Source organism: Electrona antarctica (genome assembly GCF_951216825.1).
Source record: "Electrona antarctica genome assembly, chromosome: 14".
In the NCBI taxonomy this organism is placed as follows: domain Eukaryota; kingdom Metazoa; phylum Chordata; class Actinopteri; order Myctophiformes; family Myctophidae; genus Electrona; species Electrona antarctica.
In genome coordinates this window covers 9296392-9317406 of record NC_136795.1, presented here as the reverse complement: position 1 = coordinate 9317406, position 21015 = coordinate 9296392, and the positions used below count along the sequence as shown (strand labels likewise).

Here is a 21015-nt window from a genome sequence, read left to right as displayed (position 1 = left end):
GACTTAATGAGTCTGAGTCTGTCCCTCTGAGTGATGGCAGCAGAGAATAACAACGTCCTTGTTGTCTTAATTAAACCTCAATGCAGGCACGTCAATGGAAATTAACGCAAAATAAAGAGAGAGAAATGTTTGGCCCAAAGCCTCTGCGAGGCTTACTGTTGGGAAAATATACAATTTCAAATTGAACATGAAGCCAGACACGTGGTCTCAGGGGTGCGTGGGCTCCAAATGGTGAGGAAAAAATTAGAATGGTTTCATTTGATTTAAATTCGGCTGACATCTGTGTCTTACAGTTTACAATAACAATTTAGGCATTAGCAGATGCTCTTATCCTGAGCGACATACAGTACAAGTGCAAGATTAGAGACTTCATCTTTTTCCAACCTTATCTCACTATAGGAAGGCACCATTTCTGTCTTTCTAACTCTGTGTCTCAGAGATGGGATAGCCGATGACACTATCCGAGGGGATTTATCTTCCTGTGGAACATGTTTAATAGTAGTTAATACAACAACATCAAAACAGAAATCAGTAGACAAAAATGGTACTGTGCAATAGACTTGACAAACAAACCATGAAAATGAACAGATGGAGCCTCCTTCAGCAGCAGCAGCACTGCTGTCAGCTGCATGCATTAGCATTAGTCTAGCAACCGGCATGCTGCCTGCCGTGGTGTACAGTAGTGCCCTGCCACAGAGCCACAGCCTGCCGTGGTGTACAGTAGTGCCCTGCCACAGAGCCTGGCGTGGTGTACAGTAGTGCCCTGCCACAGAGCCATGCTGCCTGCCGTGGTGTACAGTAGTGCCCTGCCACAGAGCCTGACGTGGTGTACAGTAGTGCCCTGCCACAGAGCCTGGCGTGGTGTACAGTAGTGCCCTGCCACAGAGCCATGCTGCCTGCCGTGGTGTACAGTAGTGCCCTGCCACAGAGCCTGGCGTGGTGTACAGTAGTGCCCTGCCACAGAGCCATGCTGCCTGCCGTGGTGTACAGTAGTGCCCTGCCACAGAGCCACAGAGCCTGCCGTGGTGTACAGTAGTGCCCTACCACAGAGCCACAGCCTGACGTGGTGTACAGTAGTGCCCTGCCACAGAGCCACAGCCTGGCGTGGTGTACAGTAGTGCCCTGCCACAGAGCCTGGCGTGGTGTACAGTAGTGCCCTGCCACAGAGCCTGGCGTGGTGTACAGTAGTGCCCTGCCACAGAGCCACAGCCTGGTGTGGTGTACAGTAGTGCCCTGCCACAGAGCCACAGAGCCTGGCGTGGTGTACAGTAGTGCCCTGCCACAGAGCCATGCTGCCTGGCGTGGTGTACAGTAGTGCCCTGCCACAGAGCCACAGAGCCTGGCGTGGTGTACAGTAGTGCCCTGCCACAGAGCCACAGCCTGGCGTGGTGTACAGTAGTGCCCTGCCACAGAGCCATGCTGCCTGGCGTGGTGTACAGTAGTGCCCTGCCACAGAGCCACAGCCTGGCGTGGTGTACAGTAGTGCCCTGCCACAGAGCCACAGCCTGGCGTGGTGTACAGTAGTGCCCTGCCACAGAGCCACAGCCTGGCGTGGTGTACAGTAGTGCCCTGCCACAGAGCCACAGGATGTCATTTGAGACAACCTTTCCCCTGTTTTTGTATTGATGTACACTTGAATTTGCTTCAAACATTTGAACAACGACAAGCGCACAAAACCCAGAGGTCTTGCGCCTAATAATCTTAGATCCGTCATCAATGGCATCATCACTGCATTCACTTTGAATGAACGTCTTTTTACTGAGACAAACTCAAATCAAAGTACACCCTATCTGCATACCGTTGTTCACATGTTTGAAACCATGCTTGCATTACTTGTCGCCTCACACCCGGATTCAACCCCTCCATCTCCTTTTTTTGTTTTTCCTCTCACTCTCTCCCTCCCTCCCTCCCTCCCATTCATCCATCCACCTGTCCCTTGTTCCTCCCACTCCTCCCGTCCCCTCCCATCCTCTCCCCTTCCTCCTCCTCCTCCTCCTCCTCTACGACAGTGTGGCCGGGAGGCAGAGAACTTTGACCGTTTTTTCACACGCCACCCTCCAGTACTGACCCCTCCCGACGAGGAAGTCATTCAGAACCTGGACCAGGATGAGTTCCAGGGCTTCTCCTTTATCAACCCAGAGTTCCCTGGAGCCTGCACTGATCCCTCTGTCGCCACAGAGCAGGCCTGAGCTGACACGCACGCACACTCACGCATGTGAAGAAACACCTTTAGCATTATGCCGTACTATACAGTACACCCGCACACGTGCACACACCCACACATACTGAACATGTGCGCTCGCATAAACAGGCGTAATCATATAGAATTACACACGGAGATGTTTACACATGCATGCACACACACACACACACACACACACACACACACACACACACACACACACACACACGTGTGCATATAGACTATTCTTTACACACACACACACACACACACACACACACACACACACACACACACACACACACACACACACACACACACGTGCATATAGACTATTCTTTACACACACACACACACACACACACACACACACACACACACACACACACACACACACACACACACACACACACACAGTTCTCTTGGGTTATATCAATACATATCTAAAGACACACATCTGCATGCACAGACTTAGAATTACAGTACGTAAATGCACCTACACATATCAGCCCTACCCACACATACAATTCTCATTTGTGCATGCCAGATTTTAACTACATACACATGGACATAATTAGCATCTTAAGAATACAGTACATCCATGCTTTTACAACATTTCCTACTGTAGGAGGTTCATGCACACGCACACACACACACACACACACACACACACACACACACACACACAGATCAACACATGACCAACATCAGTTTAATGAATGCGCACAGAGACAAACTGAGTGTACCGTGTAACATATACACTCCAGCGTTCCCCTTCTTATATCTCTGTTTGTGAAAGGTGTTTTCAGTTTAGCTTAATCTCTGATGTGTTTTGTTCCCCCCGTTCTATCAGAATATTATGTCTGCTGGATCATATACACTATAGCTAAACCTGGAATGTTTGAAATACCCCTGCATGAGTTTGAATTATCCTGGACTTCATTTCCCAAAAGCACCTGCCTCACTTTCACTGCCTCCCTGACACCGATTTACGGTAAACATTTTTGGTACGTTTGGTGTCACATTATGGTAGACATTTTGTCGTTGGGGATTTTTCCCCTATTTAGAAAAGTATGACCTGTGCCACAAACAGCTGGAAATCACATTTGTATCTTCTGTTCCCGTGTCAATGCAGAGCAGTCTTGGACACAAGCTACTAAGATGCTGCTGGGAAATGCAGTCCTTTGGTCAGACATTAACTGCGTAATATTGTAATATTCAGAGATACTGTATATCCTATATTTTAGTGTTTAAACAAGGAGAGAGAATAGTAGTTAGTTTCTTAGTGTAAAAACAAAAAAGCATGACTATACCTTGAAATGGGAATCGGTTTACAGAGTATGCCCGTGCGTGTGTGTGTGCGTGTGTGCGTGTGCGTGTGTGCGTGTGCGTGTGCGTGTGTGTGTGTGTGTGTGTGTGTGTGTGTGTGTGTGTGTGTGTGTGTGTGTGTGTGTGTGTGTGTGTGTGTGTGTGTGTGTGTGTGTGTGTGTGTGTGTGAGAGAATGTACATGCCTGTCTTTCTAGCGCCTTGCCTGGCTTTGTGTGTTAGCTGAATCTGTGATTGATTCCTTAATATCCCACCCCAATCAGGCAGACTCAGTCTTATCCAAACTCCAAACCAATAGACACCTTCTTGTAGGGATAGGACGATAATCATTATTGTCGTTTATCGTACAAAAAATTATAATAGTATCGTGGAAATGTACAGTACATTTATCGCAATATTGTCCTCCGTCATACACTGGGACGATTTAGCTTTTGTTGAGCTGCAAATTCAGTTCCACTTAGTAGTACCTCTATACTAAAACGGACCTGTAAAGAACGCCTTTGGCAAGCTCTTATTTCACTCGACGCAAATCGATTTGCCAAAAATAGCAGCTCACAAGGCGCGTTGTGAGCTCGTAGATCGGCTATCGCTGGCAAACGTTCCCGCCCAGAATAGGGATTCCGGGTGGTTCACGCTGTTAACAAAAGTTGCAACTTAAGTTTTAAGCATATTTTGATGATCCCGGTAATACCGTTAGTCGCAATTATTTTTGCCACAATAATCGTAACATGTCATTTTCATAGCATCCCATCCCTACCTCCCTCCTTTGTACAGTATAGGCCAAATAAGGAGACATTATTCAGATGTCAGATCCATCTAGAGTCAGTGTTGTCTGTTGGCTTTTGGGGCTGGCCTTAGGCTGGCCTTAAGGGTGTTGATAAGTCAACGTGAGGCACAGCAATGCAGGAAGATGTACTTGTTTTTGTTATATTGATGTTTCCCCCAGCTAGCAATAATATTTTGTGGGGACAGTCGGACAGAATCTGGACCAGTCAGACATTAGAGAGGGTCCTTGTCTTTGAAGTGCAGTCCCGCAGAAAACAGTTGGTGAAATGTCTTGCCATTTTGGCAGTAGCCATGAAAACAAGGATGCTACTACTTTTACTGTAGTAGTCAGCTAAAGTGGTAATATAACTTATAAGATGGTTTAGTGTACTGTAGTTGCAGCTATACTGTACACATACATTCTAATTCACAAGAAGTTATTTGTGGTTTCTTTGCAATACAATCTAAACTCTTGGTTTAGATTGTAAAACAAATCGGTACTAAAGAAATCAGCAGGCCCATTATACAGACAGTGTTGGTCCTCTCCACAGATGTTTCATAAACAGTTGCCTCTTTAGGCAAGGTGAATTTTACTTTAGCTTTTTTCAATGTTTGCTTCAAAATAAGATCATTTTTTCTACACGTGGGGCACCATTTCCATCTGCCTTAATTGTGGGAAATGTGTAGACACAATTGGAGATGCAAGTCTTCTGCTGGGCACAGAAAATATGGACTGAGCGTAATGGCTGACCGTCGAAACAGATGGCTAGGATTAGCATAAGGCTGAGGGAGCAAAGGTTTGCTCCCGTTGGGAGTGGTATAAAATCGGGCCTAGCCAGCTGAACTAGCTTTGATGATGGTACAACCCACACCAGTGAGTTCATCCACCACCTGAACATACTGTATAATATAATATCTGAAACAGTAGTTGCATTGCAGTTCAAGAGTGTATCTGAGATACACTGTTGCAATAGTTTGCAACAGAACAAAGTTAAATCCATGTTTTTATGATGTAAGAGCAGTTAGCAGCAGTTAAACTTGGCACCGACCTTTACTGTGACTCGTTGTTTCATTGAAGTGACGGAGCACATAACCGCGTTCTAATTGGGTTTTATGGCAGTGCTGAGTTCTTTGACCTGAAACAAATGGCGAGCAAAGAATTCTACTTGTGAGTGATGAGCTATCAGGATGATAGATACCGTCTACAGATAAAACATAATCTACACCTCAGGATAAAGTATTTTCGCAGATTTTGGAAGTATAAGCGGCTAATGAGAGATGAAAGATGAATCAGAACACGGTGCCCGATGCGAAGGAGAATGGCCTCAGGGTTGGCCTCCGCAGAGTGTAATATCTTTAGATAACTCCAGGGCTTGTATTTGATTATCTAGCAGTATACCACGGCCACTTACCAACAATTTAATCATAAGTAGTGGTCTTCCTTATGTTGAGGCAATACACTGCAATAGAAACGTTTTGTTGGCGTTACAGTATCTCCAACCAAAATGTTAAAGTTATATCGAAATCCATGTTACTTTTAAGGATAGCGTGTACTGTAGCTATGTAGGCTTTTAAATAACTGAATGCCACAGACGAAAAACAAGTCCACACTATTTCTCCATAATGTATAAATGATAGATAAGGGTTCAGGACAACGAGGCCTTTTCGTGGAGGGGTCAGAATGAAATTTGGACTTAGACTGTTTTTCGTCTGTGGTACTCATTACCATTTTTATGAGACCACTTCCTTCCGGTTATCTGCATGTCCAATCAGAATTGAGCATTCTCTGTGGCCATGGTATAATAGGCAATAATGTTGAATTTGAAATGAATAGACAAACTAGAGTTGGCATGGGGTTGAAAGAAAGTCATTGGCTAAGCGTCATAATGTGACTACATTTGACTGAGGACTGCCATTGTATTTTTTTGAATTTTCGTTTTTTCACGTCATATGAAAGCAGGGAATCATAGCTTCAAATTGACATACAGCGAGTTGAGAAAACAGGTTTGAAAGGTTCACTTCTGTGGATTCTAACATTACACCTAGCTACATGTTTGGGCATTTAGTTCATATTTACATGTCGATTTCAGCTCTGACACTTATTTCTCTAGTATGTGAAGAGTCTGCCTGTGCTATTAACTCATTTTTGGGAAAAAAGAAAAAAATAAGTTTTTCTCCTCTGGTGAAAAGCTGGAATTTGCGCGATGGCAGTCTCTCAGTCAAATCTGGTCACATATACTCGTCTTATGATGTCAAAACCTAAAACTCAAGCTGTCGATAGAAGAGTGCATTGAAAAGTGATTCCAGACTACTGTTCCCTACTGTGTACTGTTACTGTATTGTGCGTGAATAGCCAATGAAAGTGTCAGGATTTCATGTTATGAGGTCATAATTGTAAGGCTGCATCCTTGTCCAGGAATACACAGTATTCCAGTCCTATATCTGTTCCTGCATTTTGGAACAAAATATATCATTCCTGTATTATAATAACAACCAATATCTTTTACATACTGTATGCATGTACAAAAACACACATGTATAAAACTGTGTCAAAGGTTCAAATGTGAATTCGTATATAATATATCTTATGTCTTATGACAATGTGGTCAGTATTGTAACAAATATAGGAGAGATGTTGATCAAGGATTCAATGTATTTTTTTTTTTTTTTTTTTAGTTTGTTTTGTTTCTACGATTCCTCCCAGCGGAGGGAGAAGAAAATATACTTTGTGCATGAAAAAATTAATAATAACTGGCCTGCTCATGGCTAGGATTTACATAACATAATAATGTATTAGACTGAATCAGTGCTTAAATGGTGTGGTCCGAGCTATCGTCCTGTATGCTATGTATAATGAAATATATCCGAAAGAAAATGCTCTCCATGTGCCAAAGTATTTTCCATAAAAACAAACGGCGTATAAAAGAAATAAAATATTTCAAAGATATGTTGTATAGGGAGGACTTGTTTTGATGTACTGTGTTTGCTATGTGTGCTATGACTCTTAAACTATTACTATTTCAAACTTATCTATATCTCTCTATAATCTCTATATCAAACCCTTGGTCTACTGCAAACTGTGTGCACTATATCTATAAATGCACCAAGTCTCTGTACAGTACGTCTGTCTGTACATCTGTCTGTCTGTGTGTAATCCACGTAACTCGAGAACCGTTCGCCCCACCGACTTCAAATTCGACACACGCGTTCCACACCACCGCACGGGGTGCAGTGCCCGGTGTCGAATTGGTCGGACCCACGGTTGTCCAGAACCGTCCCAAAAAGGCCTCTGCCCGGGCTCTGGACAGGGCCCCTGCCCAGGGGCCATATGGAGCTGGCCTGTTCTGACATCATTCTGACATCTGCATACTGCATAGACTACATATTTGGGCATGTCTGACAAAGAACTCCATATACAGTATGGCCATAAAAGGGATACAGCCAATAACTAGAAATGCACTCTGTCGAGCCAACTTGCGCTTTGCATGCAAGTAAAAATACACAATCCCTGATTGGCCGTGGGGACCACTGTGTATCAGAGATACACAATCTCTGATTGGCCGAGAGAGTCACCGACATACGCAGCTGAAAACAGTTATTGCGCTCTGCAATACATAACTGGGTGGGGCATGCATTTCCAACTTGCATCGTTCCAAGTAGGCCAGTGTCCAACGGTCACTGCTCTAGAGGCTCTGGACAGGGCCCCTGACCAGGCTCTGGACAGGGCCCCTGACCAGGCTCTGGACAGGGCCCAAATTTTCCGATTGATCACACCTAATCACCCCTAGATCGCCATCGCTGGCCTGTTATGACATCACTATGATGTTCTGACGTCTACTCTGCATAGACTCCATATTTGGGCATGCCTGACAAAGAACTCCATATATGGGCATAAAAGGGACACAGACATAGTATCTCAAACTCTGTCTTCATCAAACTATCTCTGTCTACGTCAAACTTTCTCAATCCTATCTTATCAAACTCTATCTCAAAACTCTGTGTGTGTCTCTATCTCACTATCTCTACCTCAGTCTCAAACAGTTTTACCTACTGTTACTGTACCTATACTGTACCTACTGTTACTGTAGCCTGGCTAATAAGCCAGACTCAAATCACACTGTCGTGTGGTATTTGAGTCTGGAGATGCTGTGTATGGATCTTGTTTCCCGGGGGGCGGGTTCAAACATTTTCTCTTTGACGCAATTGGTCAGAGCTACTGTCAGTCAAAGGTCTCAAGCATTGAACGTCACTGTACCAAAGCCCGCCCATATTGCATACCGTGTCCCGATTGGCCACACCAGTTCTCTGGTGTAGGAAATGGGCGTACAATTGAGCCTCTCCAGACCGTTTTTTTTTTGCCAACGGCTGATTCGGTCTGGCTTATTAGCCAGGCTACTGTTACTGTACCTACTGTCATACCTGGCTATGTCAAACTCTGTCTACCACAAACTATATAACGTCTATCTCAAACTCTAAACGATTGTAAAGGTTGTTTGCTGTATTAAATAAGGCAGTGTGTTTTAATCTGCATACAGGGCTCTCGCCCTCCCACCCCTCACTGGTGCAAAATTGGGTAGGAAAAACGGGGACGCCTTTCTACCTCAAGCTAATGCTATTTTATTCCTTCTCTCAAACTTCCTTTATCTCAAGCCATCTTAAACTCACTCTCTCACTCTCACTCTATCTCTGAGGCTCTCTCTTTTGCTCTTATTGAGAAAGGTGAGACAGGACAGAGAAGGAGAAAAGGAAGAATGTAGGGAAAAAACTAAAGTGAAGATGAGAAAAGGAAGAGTGAGAGGAAGAGAAATGTAATGTGGAGGGAGGCACTGAGAAGGGAAAAAGAGAGGTGCAACGTAAAATGGACGAGAGGACAGGAGAAGATGAGTGAAGCCGTATATAAGAGAAAGGAGAGAGAACTCCAAAGGGAACATGGAGACCACGAGAAGGTGGTGTCAGCGAGAGTAGAGATGGCGAAAGGAAGAAGCGGTTGCGAAGGGGACAAGAGAGATGATGGGGGGACGGGGGGGGTTGACAGGCTGTGCATATTTCATGGCTGTCACTTATCATAAGAGCCTGGTCTGATTGAGAGGGCAGGCCTGACCACGTCAAGGCGGAACGTGCGGAGCACAGCCTACTGTACATCAGTGGTGAAAATAGGCTTTTATCAGCCATGGGGTTTCTGATGAAAGGAGCCCCTCACATGCATGCACGCTCTCAGAGCCAAACCCGGTTGTTTGTCGTGGTAGTTTGGACCATTTGGCACGGTTCTACACGTATACTTTGGTCAAATATTAATCTACAAACTCCTTCATTAGCAGCATCACGTGTGCTGCAGTGCAGAATGTGAAAGAAAACCTTCATATCAGCAATTACTCACCAAGTGCTGAAATGGGCTGGGATGTAAGAACACACTTTTGTTGTTTAGCGAGCAGGGTAAATATGAAGTTTTGCCCCGAAGTCTTGTGTATATTCCTTATATGTCCAGGCTGGTGGCGTGTTGTTGTTGTTGTTATGTTTTACGCATGTTGACTTGACGGTCAGTCCTCCAGTCACTGACAGGAGGGGGCCACCTAGTGGGGGGCCTGTGGGTTGACATAGCCCACCAACCCTATGCTCTGCTGTACATGCAGTACAACACAGCCTCATTGCTGCTGTGTGACTGAACACCACTAGTGCTCTACATACTGTACCACCACTACTACTATGGTTTGCTTTAAGCAGCGCTGCAGTTTTGCATCCCTAGAAATTCAGTTCAACTCGTGGTGGTGGTGGTGGTGGTGGTGATGTTGGTACTTGGTAGCAGCTCTAGTTGTGGGAGTGGCATTGCTGGTGTTGGCGTGTGTGGGTGGAGCAGTGTGCACTGCAGCGGTGTGCGTGCGTGCGTGCGTGCGTGCGTGCGTGCGTGCGTGCGAGATAATTCCAGCCAGTGGCTGGGGCACAAAGCAGCACAACGCTTATCAGCCCAGAACAGGTCAGCGCTCCATACCGCTTTTCATTCACACGTTCTCTCGCTCGCACTCTCTCACTGCTCCGCTCTCTTCCTTCCTCTCCTCTGCTCCTCTCCTCCGCCTACACCTCCCCTCTCATCCCACCCCCACTGACATCAGCTTGTCTCCTGCTAATCCTCTCGTTACTGAAAAGCGAGAGAGAGAGAGTGAGAGAGAGAAGATGGAGAGAGAGAGAGACGGCGAGAGGGACTGAAGATGGAAAGAGGAGGGAAGAGGAGATGGAAAGAGGGAATTAAAAAAATATACAGTAGTGTTTCTCTGTTAGTCTCTGCTTATAGAACACAGTCAAGTTAAATCCAACTGGTGTACTGTGTGTGGGTGCGTGCGCGCGCACGTGCGTTCCTGCATTCTCATGATTATCCACATGCACATGCATGTATACTGTACTTAGGTCGTGTGTGTGCATGTGCAATGCATACAGTACATACTGTATGTATTGCATGCAGTATACATAACAGACATCTTCACCTCTTTCCTGCATCCATAATGGGGAATATTTCCTGCTGATTATTGATATATATCTCCAAATTTCAAATGACAATACTGGCTGTGGTAGAGTAGACCAACATAACTGTACTGTACATACTGTACATGAAAATAAAAACATGTATTGCAAATTAGAAGAGAACAAGTTGTATTCAACCACACATTTTATAAATGTATAATCAGAACCTAAGTACAGTACATGATGTTGACCAGCGTTCAACTGGCCACGTAAGACCTGATGCTGCATTCTGTCAGGAAAAAGAAGCAAAAATACATGCATCATCTGGCACATGTTTACATTAGCACATTTCGTATTTAGTCGTATTTCCTGAGCCTCAATCTTGCAGAGCTTGCAAATAGTCGTCTACATGCTGTCAATATATTGATCAGTTACAGTGATATGATATCGTCTACATGCTGTCAATATATTGATCAGTTACAGTGATATGATATCCAAAGTCCCAACAAGGAGCGCTGGCCCAAAACACACATCAAAACTTGGTGTTTCGAGCTTTGGCTTGGTGTTTCGAGCTTTGGCTACTTTGGCTATTTTTGGTTTACACCCAACAGGGACGATATTATATCAAAACAGTGTTTATACTGTTTTTTTTATAATGTCATGACGTCTCTATTACTTACTGTTCCAATGTGTATACGTGTGAACGCGTGTGTATTGATATACTTATCACGCTTTTCTATCAATACATCCACGCCAAGTACCGTCGATTGTATCTGTGTCTCCATCTCTCTCCATCTATCTCTCATGAACACACACAGTCTCTCCATATCTCTATCGCTCTGCCTCTCAGCGCTGGATGCAGCTGAAGCGTGCTGAGATGGAACACATTACGATCTGGCCTACATGGCTGGCAGCTGTGTGTGTGTGTGTGTGTGTGTGTGTGTGTGTGTGTGTGTGTGTGTGTGTGTGTGTGTGTGTGTGTGTGTGTGTGTGTGTGTGTGTGTGTGTGTGTGTGTGTGTGTGTGTGTGTGTGTGTGTGTGTGTGTGTGTGTGTGTGTGTGTGTGTGTGTGTGTGTGTGTGTGTGTGTGTGTGAGAGAGAGAGAGTGTGCATGCATGTGTGAGCTACTGTACAGTATGTGCACTTATGTGCATTGAATATTCTCTAATGTAAATAGTTACCTCTTTGTGTTATTTGCAGGTTTATACACACACAGCAATGTACACATTGTTAAATGAACAGTGATTATTTTACTGTGCACACATACTGTACACATTGTATGTAATGTATGAATTTGTCAGACGGGTTATCCAACAAATACATATAGGCCTACAATGTGTTATATATGTGGGGCGACTGTGGCTCAAGAGGTAGAGCATGTCGTCCAATGATCCATGGGTCGGCGGTTCGAATCCCGGCTCCTCCTGGCTACATGTCGAAGTGTCCTTGGGCAAGACACTGAACCCCAAATTGCTCCCGATGTGCTGGTTGGTACCTTGCATGGCTTCCGCCGCAATCGGTGTATGAATGTGTGTGTGAATGGGTGAATGTAATGCACAATCTATGTAAAGCGCCTTGGATAAAGGCGCTATATAAATGCACCATTTACCATTTATATGACAATGCTACCGTATGTTGATTAAGATATATTAACATATAGCCGGTGATACTTGTTTTCCCCACATGTTGTGGCGCTAAAGCCTGAATCCTACTTGGCCGTATGAGGGTACAGCATGACACCATCATACACTACAGCATGACACCATCATACACTACAGCATGACACCATCATACACTACAGCATGACACCATCATACACTACAGCATGACACCATCATACACTACAGCATGACACCATCATACACTACAGCATGACACCATCATACACTACAGCATGACACCATCATACACTACAGCATGACACCATCATACACTACAGCATGACACCATCATACACTACAGCATGACACCATCATACACTACAGCATGACACCATCATACACTACAGCATGACACCATCATACACTACAGCATGACACCATCATACACTACAGCATGACACCATCATACACTGGAGTATTAGACATTAGTTACACATGGGTGTTGCACTACTGTGGCCAGCAGCTCAGAGGGACTAGGCCTCTGAGCCGGGGACTCGAGTGGATCTCGTGCCCAGGCACTTGAACTGAACCTGGGCCAGCTGACAGGTGTGTCCCTGGGTCTGGTGAAATTCATCTCCAACCATGTGGAGAGTTGGCAGAGAAGAAGGTAGGAGATGACGTTTTGTGAGTGGTGGGCTGAACATCACAACTCCTCTCCCCACATCCTCCACCTTCTATCCAGACCGCCTTGCCGTTGCCTATACACTAATCCACAGAGCGCAGCCCTCTAGGTGGCGCAATCATAACTACGGTGTCCCATTGCTGTGTGCATGAACTGCTCGCTTTACCTTTACCTATTTTGCTAACTGAAGGCTCTGGCAAATGCAAAGTATCACTGACGTGCATCAAGTTAGATCACTTGCTCACATTGGAAGTGTCAAATAGTCTATTACTGTATATTCGGCTATTATATTTCAACCGCATCATAGCGATGGCCGACTCCAATGGTCTGGGATGTAACACACACACACACACACACGTTCTGTGGATTTGTGTATACAGTACAAATCTGGTGTGTTAATTTCTGAACTCTGAAGATATAAAAATCGTCACATTAGATTAGAGTCCCTTTCAGAGTTCATTTAGCACTCCAGATTTTGCTGTGTGTGTCAGTCATCTGAATTTTCTGTCCGATTTTTCATATTCCATTGCTAGTATTGGTTGCATTCCTTAAAAAATAAAAATGAAAGCCACAAATCGTGAACCATCTGTGCCAGTGGCGTGCACAGACATTTAGAGGGGCAGGTGCTCAAGTAAAAAAAAGGGCACCTTGTGCAGCGCGTGGAACCGGCCGGTTGCCTTAATCTATTTTGGGCGGGAACCCCTTTTGGTGTTAGCATTATGTTATGCTTTAGCTATTGAAAAATAGCAGATCTACAAGCTCATAGCGCGCCACCGAGTGGCGCGCTACGAGCTTGTAGGTCTGCTATTTTTGAAAAATCAAAAAAAAAAAGAAAGAAAAAAGTTGTTCTTTTTTTTCTTTTTTTTTAAAGGGCACATTGCCAAAAGGGCAGGGGGTGCTCTAGCACCCCCTAGTGTCTATCTGTGCACGCCACTGATCTGTGCTAAATTTGAATCACACATGTAGGGGCCTCGAAACAATGCAGAGCCAAAAGCGATCACACATGCATGATACAAAATGTCACGGTTTGATGTTTGGCTCCAACATTTGTCGTGAGTCACATCAAACAGGGTTTTGATACTCCATACCTTTACAAATGCCTTACCTTTATTGCCTTCACAAATGTGTGGCTGGAACTTATTTCGTACAAAAAAAATCACACCCGTGTGAAGTAAGTGGTGCAACTCTGTGTGGGGGTCCCCGGAACTTCCAGACCCGCAGGAACGCGCCCAGGGTGCCGGCCTGGTTTCCGGCGAGCCGCCCCGCGTCCGAAACGGTTGAGAAATGACAGAGTTACCATGTGGGGGTCCCCGGAACATCCATACCCCCAGGAACGTGCCCAGGGGGCCAGGCCGGTTCCGGCGAGCCGCCCCGCGTCCGAAACGGTTGAGAAATGACAGTTACCGTGTGGGGGTCCCCAGGGGGTCCCTCTACTGTACTGTACTGATACACCTGAAATCATATACAGTTAATATGTATGTGTGTGTTAGGCTGCACAACAGTGACACTTGGTTTTGAAAACCAACCAAATGCTATTTTCGTGCTCAGACCCAGCCAGGCAGCCAGCCAGGCAGCCACACACAAAGTTACTTAATGAAGTGGTTGCACCACTTAAAAAGGCCATGAACTTACCATCCAATGGATACGAAAAATGGAATCTCATGTTGACGGGCCTCTAAAGAGCGCATCTGCAAAAACAACTTTCATTCATGCCCGTAGGGACCGCCACAAACGCGAACGGTTGCACCATCTGTCGTATACAAACTATTTTCCCCCGCAGCTTCCTCGTGTCTGACAGCTACAGCCCCGCGACTGACACAGCCCTTGGTAGGCAACCTGGCCTGGTGGGAATCTGCGCACTTTTGTAGTTTAAATTCTTATCTTATATTATCTTCTTCTCCTGTCCTCTTATCCACTCTCCTCTCGATTATCCGTTCCTCTTATGTTTGTCAGTCTGTGAATTGGATTCTGGCTTCTGTCTGTGGCGGGTGTGTTTGTTGTCTTTATGACATCTCTCTATGGTACGTCTCTGCACCGATGCTAGTGTGTTGTCTTCATGGCATATCACTCTGTATGGATGCCATGCTAGCGTGTCTCTGTGCTATCTCTCTATACCTGTAGTATTGATGTGTGTGGAGTTGTGAGACTCTTCCCGGCTGGCCTGTTACTCTCCATGTTTTTCCTCTCACCTTTGCCAGTCTCTATACCATTGTATATATACGGTACCCTGGCCTGTATATCTTTCTATCTGTCTATCCATAGACTTTTACTCTTGGTTTTCATGTTGGGTATGGGTCAGATTAACACACACACACACACACACACACACACACACACACACACACACACAGAGAGAGAGAGAGACAGAATGGGTAGATCATCCTGACACTCACAATGACCGGGGTTTGATACCTACAGTGGCTCGTCTATTAAAATTCAGGCATTTAAATGGAACTGAGAGATGCTTTACAATTGTATCTCAAAGTTCTCTCTCTGTTACACACAAATGCAACCTTCTTTTTTTTTTAAGGAATGATAGCTGCCCCATGTGTGCACTTAGCATTCTGATTACAGCTCGTATCATAACTCACAAAAAGCCCACCCCCACCCCCCCAATGAATAGTATGGTTACAAAATGGTTCATAAAATGTTATGCGGACCACGTGGACGAGTGTTTGATTGCAAGGCTCGGGATTATGAGGAGGGTTAAGGATAGGGGGAGTTAGTTTGATTATAGGGTTAGGATTAGGTTTCATTTAAAGGAGAATTTCAGGGTATAGTTTTCTTACCGTAGAATGACGATAATATATCCATTAAACAGTGGTGGTAAGAGGTGAAGAAAAAAAACACTCGTTTAGATGGCTCGACAATTATTCACTGTACATTGTTTACATCTGTTGTTTTTTCGCCCTTATACCAGTGGTTCCTGGATTTATTACCATCAGAATTCGATAAGAAAACACTGCCACACTCCTTTTAATTTGAAAACACTGCCACGCTCCTTTTAATTTGAAAACACTGCCACGCTCCTTTTAATTTGAAAACACTGCCACGCTCCTTTTAATTTGAAAACACTGCCACACTCCTTTTAATTTGAAAACACTGCCACACTCCTTTTAATTTGAAAACACTGCCACACTCCTTTTAATTTGAAAACACTGCCACGCTCCTTTTAATTTGAAAACACTGCCACACTCCTTTTAATTTGAAAACACTGCCACGCTCCTTTTAATTTGAAAACACTGCCACGCTCCTTTTAATTTGAAAACATTGCCAAGCTCCTTTTAATTTGAAAACACTGCCACGCTCCTTTTAATTTGAAAACACTGCCACACTCCTTTTAATTTGAAAACACTGCCACACTCCTTTTAATTTGAAAACACTGCCACGCTCCTTTTAATTTGAAAACACTGCCACGCTCCTTTTAATTTGAAAACACTGCCACACTCCTTTTAATTTGAAAACACTGCCACGGTCTGCATTTGATACAATATAATACAAGAAAAGTTCCAATATTTATATGTGTTAATTAGCCTTGAGATCAGGATGGTGTATACTTTATGCTAGCCCTGACAGGACCTGACTCAGCGATCTCACCTACTGTTTATATGCAGTATATGCTCTGCTGGAGACCTCCACGCGTTACGGCGTGCGTGCGTGTGTGTGTGTGTGTGTGTGTGTGTGTGCGTGTGCGTGTGCGTGTGCGTGTGCGGGTGCGTGTGTGTGCGTGTGCGGGTGTGTGTGTGGGGAAGCCAGTTATATTCAGTATAAGAAAACTGCTGCCATTTTAAGCTGTCTTGAAAGACAAACCAATGCCACACAGACGCTCTCTCTCTCTCTCTCTCTCTCTCTCCCCCTCTCTCTCTCTCTCTCTCTCTCTTTGTCTCTCTCTCTCTCTCTCTCTCTCTCTCTCTCTCCCTCTCTCATGGATCCACTGAGCCCAGCAGTGCATTGCATTAACAATTTGTTGCCCCAGAGAAACTATCCACTACTCAAGCGCACTGCACACACACACACACACACACACACACACACACACACACACACACACACACACACACACACACACACACACACACACACCCTCTTTCTCTCAGTTTGTTCTCTGACCGTTCTCAAGCCTTCTCTCCTTTTTGTTTCTCGTTCCTTCTGGATTGTGGCTCCTTCCCTCAATTCTTTTCTCGTAATCCGTCTCATTTCTCGTCCTCTTTGTCAAATTCAGCCCTCCTGTTCTCTCCTTTCTCTTCTCTTCTGTCACTTTCTGCCATCTGCACTGACCTTTGTGTTTGCTTTCTCGTCATCACCAGTGCAGGTGTCAGGTGTGCGTATGAAAAAGGTGTTTCATGTTAGCGTTCCTCTAATCACACTGATCTGATGTAACCTGGTTCTCAACCTGTCGCCAGGGGCCCATTGGTGGGCCACGAGGGTACTGCAAGCGGGCACCCCAAATAATTGATAATGATTTTAATGATAATGTATTTTAAAAAAAAGCGATACAAATAAATAAGGAACGTAAAGTACACTAGGTCGTTCCCATTGATCTGAGGTGGAACACAATGGATCCATTGGACATCACTTTAATCTGATGTTATTATATCCAATAACGAGTGGTACAGGTGAAAGATGACATAACAGCCAGAGCACAATGCAGGTCTGACCGCGCACGCTGGGTCTTAGCCTAAATCGATTGTTTTGATCGCTCGGAAATTATAATTTTTTGTTCATCTGTTTTTCCATAATGACCAAAGTCAGTTTTTTCCCCAAAGGGGCTTCTGCATGTAACACGGCGCACAAGCCTAATACTGCGTTCACACGAGGCATATGCAAAGATGCAAAGATCACAGCATTTTTGTCACTTTGTTGCTTTGTACTTGTCCGTACTCGGCCGGCGGGGGAGATTGAACAACAACAACAATCCAGCATGGAGACTCAACTGCGAGCCCTTTTTGGACCTAGGCATTATTTATATGCATTGGAAACAATAGAAACGGACTAGAAGAAGACGACGTTTTTGTCAGCCAGAACAGGGGGAATATAAAACAAAATTGCAGCTACAGTTGTAGCTTTGTAGCTTTGCATCTGGAAGTTGAACCCAGCGCCGCTTCAATTTGTAGCTTTGTATCTTTTGCAGCAGCTACAAAAGTCAGATTTGCTTGGTAGCTTCACGTTGCTGGCTCCCATTGACAATGAATGGTACACTGCTACGTATCTTTGCATCTGCCCGTGTGAACGCAACATACAGTAAGAGCCAATAAAGGCGCCTGCTATGAGCTGCAGTCGAGCCTCTACCACTGGTTGTTGGATAATAATAAGATCAGATTACGCTTAGAAAAGCGCTGGTACGGAATTCTCCTTTAACGCGGCAGCCGATAATGGGCCCTGATCCAGACAAGGTTGAGAACCATGCGAGACGTGGAGTGCTCAAGTTCATGTTCAAGCTCCTCTTTATTGCCATTCATAACTTTACCACAGAGATGCTTAATACCCTAATGCTTTCTGTCCTCTCTGTATTCTCCGTCTCTCTCTCTCTCTCTCTGTCTCTGTCTCTCTTTCTCTCTCTCTCCCTCCCACAGAAGTCCAGTCGTGACACCTGTAACTTTGATAAGGAGTTCACTAAGATGGCAACGGACCTGACGCCCACGGACAAACTCTTCATCATGAACCTGGACCAGGACGAGTTCCTCGGCTTCTCCTACACCAACCCTGAATACGTGGCTCCCAATTAATAACACACACACACACACACGCACACACGCACACACGCCTACACCATGCGCAAACAAAACAAAAGTATTAGACTTGAATACATGTCTCCCAAACCGCAAATACATGCCTTCCAAATATGAATTGCATACACACGCATGCACACACACATGGACTGGACAGAACAGGACAGGATGGCAGAGCGACTGGTCTACAAGAAGGTCTGAGGTCACATGGGGTTGATGTTTACCCTGGTCAAGTCATACTGACATATACGAAGCACATGGGTGTGAGTAAATGAGTTAATGTATGTTCATTTTATTTCTGTTCTGAACAACACCTATTCTATGTCATATACAGTATGTACGGTAGGATTGCAGAGTGCCATCTCCATTTTTCAACTTTAGTTTTTAATTAATTCCCTACTTTGTCAAACTACAGTGTCACACACAATTAGCTACAATAGCCGATCTACAAGCTCTTAAAGCGTCACATCACAATGCGCTGTGATCTTGTAGACCAGCAATTTATCCTATTTTTGATTGTTTATTTTTGTGAAAGTCAAAAGTAACCATTTTGGACTTCTATCACAATGCCACACCTCCACTACCGACTGAGACCAAACACCCACGAGGTATCAAGGAACATTAACACACACACACACACACACACAGTACGTCCTAATAATAACTGACAAACCACAAGCATTTCCTCTCGGGGATCAATGAAGTGGAATCCAATCCTAAAACCCAATGAATTCCATACCCCGTAGTATGGCAGTGTCGCTTGTCTACAAGCTAACAATGTGTCGCATCTTCTAGACCAGGGGTTCTCAACGTTTTTGGCCGGGGACCCCCGAAAATGCTTTGGCAACGTCTCGGGACCCCCGCCCCGCCCCCTCCCGACCCCCAATATAAATTGACTGCTACAATAACCTTAAACCATTTTGGGCGGGAACCCCTTTTGGTGTTTTAAGCATTGTTATAATTTAGCTATTTAAAAATAGCAGATCTACAAGCTCATAGCGCGCCACCGAGTGGCGCGCTACGAGCTTGTAGGTCTGCTATTTTTGAAAAATCATGAAAAAAATAAAATAAAATAAAAATCTTTTTTTTTTTTTTTTTGGGGACCCCCTAAAATAATTTGGCGACCCCCCGAGGGGTTGCGACCCACGGGTTGAGAACCCCTGTTCTAGACACAGGTCTGCTTCAGTGTCTTAGTGCCAATCAGCAGATCTGTTCTGGCCCTCTTTGGTGTGATGTGTGAGCTCAGTACTGTGATGTTGCATTGGTGAAATATCGCAGGTTAGAATAAAGATACCAGATACCAAACGACAGTCAGGAAGGGTGTGTGTGTATCCTGTAGTTTCACAGGGGCCATGACATTATAAGGCTGGTTTGCACGGCCATTTCACTGTAAAAGGTTTTCCGATGAGAACCTGTCATTTTTGTTGAACAAAAAGGTCTTGTGACAAAGTATAAGCCTTAACAACTAGGGTTATTCAAGGATCACCTTCATGGGATCTGAAGCACTTCCGCAAGATGATGCTTATAGTGATGATAATCACTGACCAATCCTTCATCTTTTTAACTGTAAAATGTACTATTTCACTAGTTACCTTTACTGCATTTTATTGTTTATATTACAGGATGAACTTCTGCTATCATGACAAACCGGCTGTTTGCAGAGGCATGCAGAGACACAGTTTGGTCAGTTGAGCTGCACAGCATTTCTAATAACTTACTGTCACTCAGAATCGTTTGACTTTGAGGAAGGCGTTGCGGATGTTTCAACTCTGTCCTTAAACAACTCCAACTTCATTATAATGAAGTGAAATACATTATGCGTCATAACAGACAGTTAAGATGTTGTCATCAATGTCATGGTAACTCCTAAAATCATTTGGCCAAGCCTCATATAATCAACACAGAATGCCAGGGGCAGTGGTCAAAAAGTTCCCCGAATGTTTACTTAACCCATTGATGTACGCCTGGTGCAACGTATACGTTGTTCTACCTTTGATGCTGGCGCGCTCTATGCTATTGCTATACATGTAGCAACGTAACTATTTAAAAAAAGAATGAATCAGAATTTGAAGGTTTTCAGAAACCTAGAAGGCGTTCCCAGATTCGGCCTCAGGCATCAATGGGTTAAGTAAGATTACCAATATCACAATGTAGAAATACTGTGTTAAAAGTCCTGTATTCAAAATCTGTCGTCGAGTAAAAGTACAAAATGTATTAGTAGCCTAACAAAATATACTTAAAGTGCCAAAGTAAAAATAGCCGATCTACAAGCTCACA

At 44.5% G+C, this 21015-nt stretch overlaps 1 protein-coding gene across 1 annotated transcript in view; it reads left to right on the top strand.

Annotated features, from left to right (window-relative positions):
* Positions 1 to 18971, top strand: part of prkcbb (protein kinase C, beta b) — a 164076-nt gene extending 145105 nt beyond the window's left edge. The window contains exon 18 of the mRNA XM_079521676.1: positions 18583 to 18971. Within this exon, the coding sequence (XP_079377802.1) occupies positions 18583 to 18735 (153 nt within the window). The 3' untranslated portion in view covers positions 18736 to 18971. The remainder of the gene's footprint in view (positions 1 to 18582) is intronic.
* The last annotated feature ends 2044 nt before the right edge of the window (positions 18972 to 21015 follow it).